Below are 12,817 nucleotides of genomic sequence, written 5' to 3' on the forward strand. Positions count from 1 at the left end.
GGGCCGGGCCCGGGTACTGCTCTGGCACATCGCGTCGTGGGAGCCAGCTGACCGGAGGTGCTGGGCAGGGACCTCGTCAGCCCCAGGGGGAGGTGGGAGAGCCCAGGGGTGGGGAGAGGAGAGAGAGAGGAGTAAAGAGGAAAGGAGAAAGAAGTCAGAAGGTGAGAGGAAAAGGAAGGGGGAGGGGTCCCAGCTTCGAAAACCACCAAGTCCAAGCCTGGACCCACCAGACACCCCTGTGGCCCCCCACAGCTCCAGGCCAATGCTGACGCTGAGCCCCACAGGTGCGGGGAGGCCCAGGGGCTGGACCTCAGCAACCAGGCCACCCACTGGGTGCACCCAGGTCTCCCCTCCGCCACCCCTGAGCAGGGCTCCCCAGCAGGCCTCCCCTCAGCCCCACTCACTGCTGCTCAGCCTTGGCACGGTCGCTGAGGAAGAAGAGCGCCGTGGCGAGGAAGAACATGCCCCCCAGGACCACGACGAAGGGGCAGAGCATGAGCGCATAGCCCAGGCTCAGGAACTCCCAGAGCGGGGAGTCCTTGGTGCTCTGGCGGATCAGGTCTGAGATCTGCGAGGATGTGGGGCTGGGTGTCAGGGCACAGCCCCCGAAGTCCCCAGCCTCCCCAGGCCAGCCCCTGCCCAGGGCGACTCACAAAGCCAATGAGGTAGGGGCTCCCGGCGTCCCCCAGCAGGTGGGAGGTGAAGCTCTGCAAGGCCACAGCCGTGGCACGCCGGGTGGGGATGACCACGTACTGCGGGAGAGGCGGGCAGGTCAGCGGCCCCAGGAGCCGGCCCCAACCCAGGGCCTGGCACCTCCGAAGCCCCACACCCTCAGACTCACTCCTCTCTCCCCTGGACTCTGCCCTCCTCCCCGCCAGCCACCCCTCTCCTCCCTGAGCCCCTCCACCCACACACAGCTTCAGTCACCCCCTCAGCCCCAGGGGCTTCCCCACCTCCAGCCCAGACCAGTGCCACCTGCCCCAGACCGAAAGCATCATTGGCCTCAAACCTGCTGTGCCCCCAGGACGCCCCTCAGAAATGGGAATCTTCACCTCCCTCCCAGCTACTCGCAGTCAAGGGAAGGTAATTTGGGTGCTACCCAGGCGCCAGTCACTAGAGGCCATTAGCCCAGAGCCCTCCAAGCCTCGCAGGACCCAAGCCGTCAGGAATGGCCACACCGCCACCTTCCCCGCTCGGCTCTCGCTCTGTTCCTGAGACCAGGCTGCCGTGGCTTCTGTCCTTGGCCCATAGTCACGGGGACACTGAGGCCCAGAGAGGCACATGTTCCAGGGGAACCCGAACCCCAGCTGGGGTCATTTGTCCTCAGTCCCATCAAGCTAAAGACCCATCTTGGTTCCCCTCCCTGACACCTGGGACAGGAGCTGGTGAGGCAGGCCCCTGCCTGGAAGAGCCTCTGCTCACACCCGTGGGCACCTCAGCACTGAATGCCAGGCAGGCCCCCATCAGACCAAGCAGGCCTGAGCCACAGGAGGCGCACTTCAAAGCTGGGCAGCCCAGAGTCAGGAGGGGCTAGGGCGGGGGCAGGACAGGCACAGCCAGCTCCATGGGTGCCCCGAGCCCCTGTGCCCTGAGCTCCAGCTGCCTCACCTCTTCGGAGTGCCAGCCTTAGTAGGCATCAGCAGCCAGCACCCATGGGCACCCCGTTGCAGGAGAGGTGGGGGCGGGTGGAAAAAGGCCTGAATCTGGTTAAATGGAGTGGCCCCGTTTCCAGCAGGAGTAAACTGACACTGAATAAACTGGGACACAATTTCCCTGGGACCCTGACCCTGCCGGCAGTCGGCAGGGGCTCCCCCGGGGGTGGTGGAGGCAGGGGAGGAGGGGTCCTGGCCAGCACCAAGGGCACTTGATCTGCACAGACTCACTCCTCCCTTCACGCTGGGCCTGGGCAGCGACCCCAGCCCACCCCTGCCACTGCCTGGCTCCGTGCTGAGGCTCAAAGCCGCATCAGACCTCCCCACCGCTACCCCAGCCCATGGACTCAGAGGGACAGAGAGAGACAGCCCAGGGGAAGCAGATTCACCAGGCTCGGGGTGAGCAAGGCAGGCTTCCCAAAGCACAGGAGCCAGCAGGGGCCGCGGTGCCTGGCAGACTCATCTCCTGGGCTGTCCCATGCTGGGCACCCGACCCCGAGCACCCTGAAGGTCCACTCATGAGTCCTTCCTCTGTCTGCCCCAGAGCCTGCCCTGACACCTCCCAGACACACTCCCCTGTCCCCTGCTGACCCTGGCCAGGCTGATCCCTGGGCACGGGACCAAGTGTCACACCCCTGCCACCCCTAGATGGCCATGAGTTCCTAGCCCCCTCCTGGCTCCTCCCAGGGTGCTCCCATCCCCACCCAGGGACACAAGCCCCTGCTGGCCACTCAGATGGCCCTTTGTCCCCAGCTGGCTGGTCTGGAGCCCATTGTTGGCCCCGTGAAGACAGCCTCTGTCCACCGGCCCCAGCCACAGGCACTCGGGCAGGGACGCCTGGGAGCCAAGCTGAGCAGGGAGGGGCAGAGCCCATGAACACTCAGACCCGGGGGGAGGAGTGCTGGCAGGCAGCAGTACCTCGGTGCCAGCCTGGCACTGCCAGCCTCCCAGACACTAACCTGAGCCTCGAGACACCCCTCCCCACCCAGTCCCCATGTCTCGCTCTGCCCGCCCAGCCCTCTGCTTCCTGGCCCTGTCCAGAAGCAGACCCCAAACTCTGATCCCCTCCCTGCCTCTGGCTTCACCTTCCTGGAAGGCCTGCCTTCCCGCCCACCCCCTACCAGCTCACCCGCCCTTCCCAGCCTCCCCTGTGAGGTCGAGGCCTGGGTCAGCTGCACCAGGTGACCTCGGCCTGCCTGGCTCACCATGAGGATGTCGGCGGTGATGGCCCAGTTGGAAAACAGCAGTGTTTCCCCGATGAAGATACAGATCTGCCCAGGAGAGAGCAAAGCAATCATCAGGGGACCCTCCCCCTGCAGCGGCCACAGGCTGCTCCCTACACACTGGCTGCTGGCGGGGAGCCCACAAAACCTCACCCCCCTCTCCCAGGCCCGCGTCCATTCATGGGCCGTCCAGAGACTTCAAGCCATGCCCACTGCCCCAAGGCACCCAGAGGCCCCAACAGACCAGGGATGCACAGGGGCAGCCAGAGAACAGGAGCCTCCCAAGGGAAGGGACCGTCCCACAAGTCAGACCGAATTTCCCATTCCAGACCCTCCTGTGGTCCAGACCCAGTTCCCCCAGCACCCCTCCCCCCACCGCACTCACATAGGCCCCTACGATGCTGCTCTTGGCAGCCACGAAGATCAGGCAGATAAAGATGGCAGAGCCCAGCATGCCCACAGCACACACCAGGGGATCAGCCCGCTGGGTCCTCAGGCGGCACCAGCGCGTGGCTCCCGCACCCGTGACCACGCCCAGGAAGCCCGTAAAGCAGGTGATGGCCCCAAAGATGAGGCTGTGGGGACAGAGGATGGGGGCATGAGTTGAGGGGGGTCAGGGCTCAGGCTGAGGGGCCCTCCTGTCCGAGGTCCCACCCCAAGGAGCCCCACCTGTCCTTGGCCCCGCAGGGCGGGCTGCTACACGACTCCGCCGTCTTCTGCACGACTTGTGCGCGGTGCAGGTAGAGTGGGATCCACATGCCCAGGGCGCCTGTGGCGAAGGAGACAGCCGACGTGGCCAGGGAGGAGAAGACGTAGCTGCGGCTGGGGAGAGGCCAGGCAGTGGCGCTGAGCTGAGGGACCTCCTCCAGCTCCCACGGGCAGCCCCGTGCACTGGGGGGACAGAATGCCCCAAATGCCTCGTCTTACAGACCCCAGGGTTGAGGGTTCAGGCTGCAGGAATAATAGATTCTTGGGGCCAAACGTCCCTCCCAGCGCTGAGACAGCAGAACTGGCGGGTGTCCGGCTGAGGGTGTGGGGGGCTGCCCTGCAGGGAGAGCCCCTCACCTCAGCACTTCTCCCCCTGCCCACCAGGCCCTTCCCAGTCGTACTCACTTTCGGATCAGGGCCTTCATATCTCGGAGCCATGAGGTCCGGGCCTTGAGCTGGTCCCCAAGCTGGTCGGCATGGCCTCTCTTGGTGGCCGGGACCAGGATGAGGATGAGCGTTCCTGTGATCATGCCCAGGACAGGGGACACCTGTCAGGGAGCAGGAAGTTAGGACACCAGGGCCTGGCCAGCCTCATCTCTGCTGCAGAAGGGGGGTCTCAGGCAAACCACGCCTTCTCCAGGCCACAAGCTTCTCCTCTGAGCTGGGGTCTGCCCAGCCTTCCTAACTGGGCTGCTAAGAAAAGCTGGGGCTAAGGTCAGTCAAGGAGCTGTGGGCTTGAGATGGACCTTCCAGACCAGGGGCAGGACCGGAGCGGGGAAGGTGCAGGGAAGCCAGACAGACTGGAAGAAGAAGAAGGGGTGGGTAAGTGGAGCAGTGTGTGGATGGACAGAGGAGGAGAGATGGCCGAAGAGATGGATGGAGAACAGAAGGAGGGATGGAGGGAGGGAGGGAAGGAGGGATGAATCAATATATGGATGTATGGACAGATGGATGAATGGACAGACGGATGGATGGATGAATGGATGAATGGATGGACAGACAGATGGACGAATGAGAGAGTAGATAGCCAGATGGGATGATGACTTTGAGGGAGGAGACAATTCCTGAGGCAGGTTCCCAACACAGGTTCCTCAGCCACAGGGCACTGGGAAGGTGCTGTCTGGGCGCGGAGCATCTGACTGACAGACCAGGTGGGCTGGCATTTAGGGGGGTGGCCCATACAGGCCCCACAAGAAGAGGCTCACCAGCCCTTTTGGGTCTTCCCTGTGTCCTGCCCATTTTCCAGAAGAGAACCTCCAAGGCCCCAGGTTTCTCTCCGGATGGGAGGGTGACATCCTGGCAGCCTGGATTCCATCATCACCAGCCCCTCAGAACAGTCTCCCCTCGTGCCCCTGGGACTGGGAGCCCCTGGGTTGGGGAGTTCCTCTGCATGCCACCTCCCTCTCACCCCCCCATTAAGAAATTCCACGGAGGCCGCTTCCTTCCTGCTTTTAGGAAAAAACACTTTGTCTTAAGCTTCCGCTCCTCCGAGAGACTGGGGGCCTCTGTTTCCTCCGATTGCACTGTCCTGGGGCCTCGGTAACTTGCCCCAAACCCAGTGAGACAGGAAGTGACTCCAGACCCTGGGGCCTCCACGCAGAGGTCTTGTCCCAGCCTTACCCTAGCACAGCGCCAGGGCTCGAAGCAGGAAGCACCACCATGGACCTGGAATTTCCTGACATGGTGGGAGAATCTTTGTTTCTCAACCTGGGACTCCCGGGTGGGAGATTCCAACCCTCAGCCTGGGGGCCCTGAGGGCGGCGGGACTGTGTCTGGCTCCCCGCACATCTGAGCATTCTGACCTCAATCTGCACTAATGGAAGGGCGGGGATTTCAGGGTCCAGGCAGCTGGGGAGGAATCCTGGAGGCCTACATCTTAGCCTGGGCTCCATCTCTGGGCAACCCTGGGGCGAGGTCTGGACTGGAGGGTGTCCTTGTGGAGGGAAGGGACGTAGGCCTTACCCGCAAGGCCCAGTGCCAGTCTCCGGCTGCCTGCTTCACGCTGGAGCCAGTGATGTAGCCCAGGCCGCTACAGAGAAGAGACACATGTCAGGCTGAGCAGAGACCGGCTGGGGACAGGGAGTGCCCGCTGGTCCGCAAGGAGGCTGCCCACCCTCACCACCCAGCCAGCTGGCCAGGGAGCAGGTCCAGGCGTTTCTCAAAGGCTGACCATCCACCTGTTGAGTTCCCTGAGGGTGCAGGGAACCTTTCCGAGATCCTCAGCCAGACCCTGGTGTCTCGGCTCTCACCTGCCCAGTGGGATGGCGAAGTAGAAGACGGACAGCATGAGCGTGCGCGTGTTCTTGGTGAAGAGGTCGCCGATGATGGTGGGCGCGATGGTGGAGTAGCTGGCCTCACCGATGCCCACCAGCCCCCGGGACAGGACCAGCAGCCAGAAGTACTGTGGGGAGGGGTGGCGGATGCTGGGGACCGGCTACCCACTCTCTGCCTCTCATCTCTGCCTCCCACTTGCTCCCTACCCCGGCAAGGCCCAGGAGCCAGGAGAGAGAAGGGAAAGGGTGCTGGTGGGCTGCACCTCTGTAAAAATGACCTCCCCGGCCACTCCGGGCCTCAGTTTGCCCCTCTGTAGAGTGGGTCTGATGGGGCCTGGCTGGCCCATGCTGGGATGGGACAAGATGATCCCAGCTTGAGAGTGGTATGGCCCAGGCAGACCCCTCTGCCTCCATAAGCTCTGGGAACACAAACCTGGGCGTCCACTCTCCACCAACTAGGAGACCTGCTCCCTGGTTCTGACTGCACTTCGGGAGTCTCAAGCCACCACACTTCACTCTGTCCCTCTCCCAAGCCGGGTGACTGGGCCAACTCTGGCAGTGCTGCGGGCCCAGTGTGAGTCGGGAGTGGGCAGGGAAGCCCAGGGGGCCCAGAGCCCCTCCCCCTGCACACATCAAAGGGCAAAGCCTGGCTCAGCGGGGAAGGGTGGGGCCCTGCCAGCTGCTGGTGGCACGACCCTTTGATGTGGACCTGTCCCCTCCTTTCCTCAGCTGCCCGGGACCTGAGAACCCAGCCTGGTCATCGTTCCCCAGCCCCACCCTGACCACCCATCTGGCCAGCATCGCCCACATCCAGCCCTCTCCGGGGGCTCCCTGACTTCCCTCCGTCTGCTCACCTCGCCCCCAGCTGGCTGTGATCGCGGGTGCTGCCTGGGTTGGCCCATCTCCAACCCCTCATGCTGGTCTCTCTTTCTCCCTCTCGCTCTTCCCATCTCCCCATCTGCCTTTAGCTCCTCACCTCTGTTTCTCTTCCTGGGATCACCTGCCCACAGCCTTGGCCTGTTTTTCTGTGGGGTCATTTGTCTCTTTTGCATTTTTTTTTTTTTTTTTTTTTTGAGACAGAGTATCACTGGAGTACAGTGGTGCGATCTTGGCTCACTGCCACCTCTGCCCCCACGGATTCAAGCGATACTCCTGTCTCAGCCTTCTAAGGAGCTGGGATTATAGGCACCTCGGCCTCCCAAAGTGCTGGGATTACAGGCATGAGCCACCATGCCTGGCCCTCTGTGTGAGGCGGGGCACAGGGGCTCATGCCTGTAATCCCAGCACTTTGAGAGGCTGAGGCAGGAGGATTGCTTGAGGCCAGGAGTTGGAGACCAGCCTGGATAACATAGTGAGACCCCATCTCTACAAAGTTTTAAAAATAAAATAAAAATCAGCAGGACATCAAGGTGCACGCCTGTAGTCCTAGCTACTTAGGAAACTGAGGCAGGAGGGTCAGTGGAGCCCAGGAGGTCAAGTCTGCAGTGAGCTGTGATCACACCACTGCATACCAGCCTAGGCGACGAGGCGTGGTGAAACAAATTTAAGGCCAGGCATGATGGTTCACACCTGTAATCCCAGCACTTTGGGAAGTCAAGACAGGTGGATCACCTGAGGTCAGGAGTTCGAGACCAGCCTGACCAACATGACAAAACCCCATCCCTTTATTAGGGATTAGCCGGGCATGGTGGTGGGTGCCTATAATCCCAGCTACTCAGGAGGCTGAGGCAGAAGAATCACTTGAACCCGGGGTAGGAAGGGCAGGGGGTGTCAGAGGTTGCAGTGAGCTGAGATTGAGCCGTTGCACTCCAGCCTGGGCGAAAGAGCATAACTCCGTCTCAAAACAAACAACATTTAAAAATAAAATGAATGTAAAAGGAAACCTTCCATGCGTCTTATCCTGTAACTTCCTTTTGCCCCCTCATTCTTATCTTTTTGAAACCCGTTTATGCTGATGAATCGAGATCTAGTTCATTCTTTTGCTGTCAAGAGTCTCACAGGGATGGGCATAGTAGTTCACACCTGTAATCCCAGCACTTCAGGAGGCTCAGGTGGATGGATCACCTGAGGTCAGGAGTTCGAGGCTAGCCTGGCCAAGATGGTGAAACCCCGTCTCTACTAAAAATACAAAAATTAGCTGGGTGTGGTGGCACACGCCTGTAATCCCAGCTACTTGGGAGGCTGAGGCAGGAGAATCACTTGAACCCAGGAGGCAGAGGTTACAGCGAGCTGAGATTGTGCCATTGCACTCCAGCCTGGGCGACAAGAGTAACAGCGAAACTCTATCTAAAGAAAAAAAAAAAAAAAGAGTCATACACGCTATTCATCTGTGTAGCTAGTGATGGCCATTTAGATTGCTTTTTTTTTTTTTTTTTTTTTTGCTATGACGGTGCTGCAATGAACCTTCTTCCGTGCATGTGTCTGCAAGCTGGAGTTTCTCTCTTGGGTATATACCCCAAGTAGAGGGCTGGGCTGTGGGAGATACAGAGAGTTTTATAATATCCTGCCATTTCACTCTCAAAAGAGACTCTACCAATTTACACTCCCACCAGCAGGGCTGGAGTCCCCGAGTCCCCGCAGCTTTCATAACACTTGGTATCGTCAGCCTTTGTAATTGTCGCCAATCTGACGGGTGTGAAATGGTACCTCGCTGCTCTCATTTGCATTTCCCCATCACTGGAGAGGCTGAGCACTGTCTCTGCCTACACTTATTGGCCATTTGGGTGTCTTCTGAAGCTGTCTGTAACTGTCCTTTGCCCATTTTTCTGCTACGCTGTCTTTTTCTTATTGATGTATAGTCCTAGATTTTAAGAGCCTGCTTTTTGCTTTACTCTCACCTATCTGCAGTATGGTTTGAAATACAGACCAAACTTTTCTTTCAATCCAGATGGAGAGAAAGTTCCTCCAAAACCACCTGTTTCAGATGCAGCTTTCATCCTCCACTAAATCCCCACGGAAATGAGGACTCTGTCGCGTGGATCTTAGTCCGCAGCTCTGCTGTTTGAGTTAGAATAGCTGCATTTTCATAACTGAGAGGCAAATCCCCTTTCGCTGTTAATTTTTCACAGTGTTCTTGGCGGCTCCTGGGCATTTTCTCTGCCAAATTAACTTCAGAACCACATGGCCAAGGTCTACCAAAAACCCCCATGGGACGCACATTGTGACTGCAATGGATTTCTAGATTCATTGGGGGTGACCTGTTTCTCTCTGTGCCTTTGCTTATCTCCTCTACCAACCCTCCCTCCCCTTCCACACACCCAGAGGTGGGCCTGGACCTGGCACGATGGCCTCGACTCAGTGGTCAGTCCCAGGAGCAGCCCCAGAGGTTGGTGGCCAGGGGCCTGACCAGGGGCAAGACAAGGCCCTGAGGGGCCCTAGAGGTTTCTGGTCCTTTTTTTTTTTTTTTTTTTTTTGTAGAGAGAGTCTTGCTCTGTCACCCAGGCTGGAGTGCAGTGGCACGATCTGGGCTCACTGCAACCTCTGCATCCCAGGTTCAAGCGATTCTTTTGCCTCAGCCTCCTGAGTAGCTGGGACTACAGGTGCACATTGCAATGCCCAGCTAATTTCTTTTGTATTTTAGTAGAGATAGGGTTTCACTGTGTTGCCCAGGGGGTCTCGAACGCCTAAGCTCAGGCAATCCGCCCGCCTCAGCCTCCCAAAGTGCTAGGATTACAGGCGTGAGCCACCGCGCCCGGCCCAGTCCTTATTTTTGACTGTGGCCACCAGGCTTACTTGCCATCCTGGGCCTGGAGCTCACCTGACCTGACCCTCCTCCGTGAAGCTGCCGCACAAAGCAAGGATGTCCCTGGAAAACCTGCCGATTCTCTCTGCCCTCCCTCCAGCGTCCCCTCTATCCACCCACATCTGACCCAGCCATTGTTCTTCAAACTTTTCCAGAGCTCAGCACTACCACAGAAGGAAGCCCAGACCCTCGAGCCTGGCATTCAAGGTTCTCCATGACTCAGTCCCTGCTTCCTTTCCAGTGAAGATGCAATCCTCAATCTTTCTTTTTTTTTTTTTTTGAGGTGGAGTTTTGCTCTTGTCACCCAGGTTGGAGTGCAGTGGCGCAGTCTCCACTCATTGCAACCTCCACCTTCTGGATTCAAGCAAGTCTCCTGCCTCAGCCTCCCACGTAGCTGGGATTACAGGCGCACACCACCATGCCCAGCTAACTTTTGTATTTTTAGTAGAGATAGGGTTTCTCCATGTTGGCCAGGCTGGTCTCGAACTCCTGACCTCAGGTGGTCCACCCACCTTGGCCTCCCAAAGTGCTGAGATTACAGGTGTGAGCCACTGTGAGCCACCGCACCCGGCCCAATCTCACTCTTTCAATACACTGCACCATTTCTGCATCTGTGGGTTGGCTCCCTCTGCCCATGATGTCTTCACTAAAAGGCCTAATCTCCCAGTCCTGCCTGCCTAGCTCAAATACCACCTCCTCCAGGAAGCCTTCCCTGACCCTATGGATTTCAAGAGACAGCTGTCTCTTTAGTGAGGACACTTTCTGTACCTCTTGAAGGCTCTGAGCACAGGAGCTCCTGTCAAATCTTCCTGCCCCAGAGCCTGGGTGCTCCCAAGGACAGGGCTATACTGATAGCTCCTTGAACACAGATCATGTTCTCCCCTTCTTCCCTCATCTTTCTCTACAGCAGCCATCATGTGATTGCCCCTCTCTGCTTGAATGCACCTGGAGATGGGAAACTCACTATCTCACAAGGCAACAGGCTCATCCTTGGAAGAAAGAGCAGAAACAGGGATTGGATGAACACGAGGCGTGTTCCAGGGCCTGGCCCTTCACAGCTCGGCTACTTCTCACAGGACGCCTTCGAGTTGGGAAGCATCATCCCCATTTTAACGATGAGGAAACCGAGGCTCAGAGAGATTAAGAGTAAGTTTTCTCCGGGCCACAAAGCTGAGTCGGCAACAAAGTTGGGATAGTCAAGCCGAGGCCTGGGAGAGCTAAATGAGAGGACGCTTCTTTGTGTTGAATTGATGTTTGCTTCTCAGGGACGTCGACCCAAGAAGTTAGCTGGTCATCAGACCAAGCACAAACAGTAAGAACCAGAGAGGGGTAGTGATTCCCCCAGGATCACACAGCCAGGTAACGGCAGAGCCAGGACTAGAACCCAGGGCCCTCACTCCTAGGCCAAACTTGTTCTTTCCATCCATCCCAAGTCAGAGGGCCACTCAGAAGGAGTCAGGAGGCCACTCGGGCTGCAGGTCTCTCCGGTCGGGCCAGTGTGGGGAAGGCCCCAGCTGCAGGGCTGGTTTGTGAAAGTGCCCGAAGACCACCTTGTCCCTCTGCACTGGGAAGATGCTGGGGTTCAAGCAAAGGAGCTAGAAGCCCTGGGCTGGACGAGCACAGGCCAGTGAGACTCACCGCTCACTGGAGGGCCCAGGACGCACGGGTAGGGGAGAAGCCGGGGTGGGCCTCACCTGCTGGGGAATGAAGGAGCTGGAGAAGGTGACTGCCGACCAGAAGAAAATGCCGCAGCTGAGAATCACCTTCCTGTTGAAGCGATCGCCCAGGTAGCCGAAGATGGGGGCGGCCACCATGAAGCTGCAGATGAACACTGCGCAGGGAAAGGAGAGCTTGAGGAGCGGCCCGGGCCCCGTGCCCCGGCCCACCGGCCCACTTCACACCCGCTTGAGGCCAAGTGCCTGTGGGGCAAAGCGACCGAGGAAGCAGCCCACAGAGAGGGGACCTCAGCCCGACCTGCACCCCAGGATGGCGGGACCAGCCTTATGAGGTCAGGCGATTCCATGGCACCATCCCCTCCAATATATGCCCAGTTTGCCCATTTTGTCCAGTTTTAGGTGAGCCCTTTGGGTACTTTTTTTGAGAGTCTTGCTCTGTCACCCAGGCTGGAGTGCAGTGGCACGATCTCGGCACACTACAACCTCCGCCTCCTGGGTTCAAGCAGTTCTCCCACCTCAGCCTCCCAAGTAGCTGGAATTACAGACTTGCGACACCACACCCAGCTAATTTTTGTATTTTTAGTAGAGATGGGGTTTCACCATGTTGGCCAGGCTGGTCTTGAACTCCTGACCTCATGACCCACCTGCCATGGCCTCCCAAAGTGCTAGGATTACAGGCATGAGCCACCGCACCCAGCCTTGGGTACTTTCTAAAAGAGTAAAGCCCTATTTATTGAACACTTTCTACATGCCAGACACTGTGCTAGGGGCTCAGCACATCATACCTCACGTATCTTTTTAAAATTTGCTTCTGTTTATTGTTTTGAGACAGGGTCTTACTCTGTCACCCAGGCTGGAGTGCAGTGGCACAATCTCAGCTCACTGCAACCTCCACTCCTGGGTTCAAGCGATTCTCGTGCCTCAGCTGCCTGAGTAGCTGGCATTACAGGTGCAGGTCACCATACTTGGCCAGTCTTTGTATCTTAGTAGAGATGGGGTTTGGCCATGTTGTTCAGGCTGGTCTCGAACTCCTGGCCTCAAGTGATCCACTTGCTTTGGCCTCCCAAAGTGCGAGGATTATAGTTGTGAGCCACCGCACCTGGCTGTATCTCATGTGTCATGTTCCTTTCCAGCCCCTCGCACCTCACAGATGCGGAGACAGACGCAGAGGGAAAGTGACTTTCCCAGCAGCCCACAGGCAATAAAAGTCCCAGTGGGGATGTGACCCCATCTGCCTGACTCCAGGGCCTGTGTTCCTTCTACATTACCACACTGTACTCCTTATTCTACTTGGGAAAGAAGTTCAGAGAGGGGAAGGGATCTACACAAGGTCACACAGCAAATCAGGGCAGAACTGGGCCTGGAACTCCATCTCACACCTGCCGGATCACACAGCTGCCCTTGCTCCCAGCGTCTCGGGGGCTTTCCTGATGGCTGAAAACATTGTCATCCATCCCCCTATCCTACCCTCCTGTCATTCACCACCACCACCACCACCAATTTTTTTTTTTTGAGACAGAGTCTCGCTCTGTTGCCCAGGCTG

The 12,817-nt window shown here is 58.3% G+C and overlaps 1 protein-coding gene across 1 annotated transcript in view; it reads right to left on the reverse strand.

Annotated features, from left to right (window-relative positions):
• The window catches only part of SPNS2 (SPNS lysolipid transporter 2, sphingosine-1-phosphate), a 39,650-nt gene that overhangs the window by 2,103 nt on the left and 24,730 nt on the right, over positions 1–12,817 (reverse strand). Inside the window, exons 3-11 of the mRNA XM_021671287.2 lie at positions 11,293–11,429; positions 5,833–5,984; positions 5,546–5,612; positions 3,989–4,131; positions 3,545–3,697; positions 3,261–3,450; positions 2,858–2,923; positions 654–752; positions 405–568 (exon numbers count right to left, since the gene is read on the reverse strand). Coding sequence (XP_021526962.2) covers positions 405–568; positions 654–752; positions 2,858–2,923; positions 3,261–3,450; positions 3,545–3,697; positions 3,989–4,131; positions 5,546–5,612; positions 5,833–5,984; positions 11,293–11,429 — 1,171 coding nt within the window. The remainder of the gene's footprint in view (positions 1–404; positions 569–653; positions 753–2,857; positions 2,924–3,260; positions 3,451–3,544; positions 3,698–3,988; positions 4,132–5,545; positions 5,613–5,832; positions 5,985–11,292; positions 11,430–12,817) is intronic.

This window comes from Aotus nancymaae, unplaced genomic scaffold, assembly GCF_030222135.1.
Source record: "Aotus nancymaae isolate 86718 unplaced genomic scaffold, 86718_ANA_hifiasm-v0.15.2.pri h1tg000018l, whole genome shotgun sequence".
NCBI classification, from domain to species: domain Eukaryota; kingdom Metazoa; phylum Chordata; class Mammalia; order Primates; family Aotidae; genus Aotus; species Aotus nancymaae.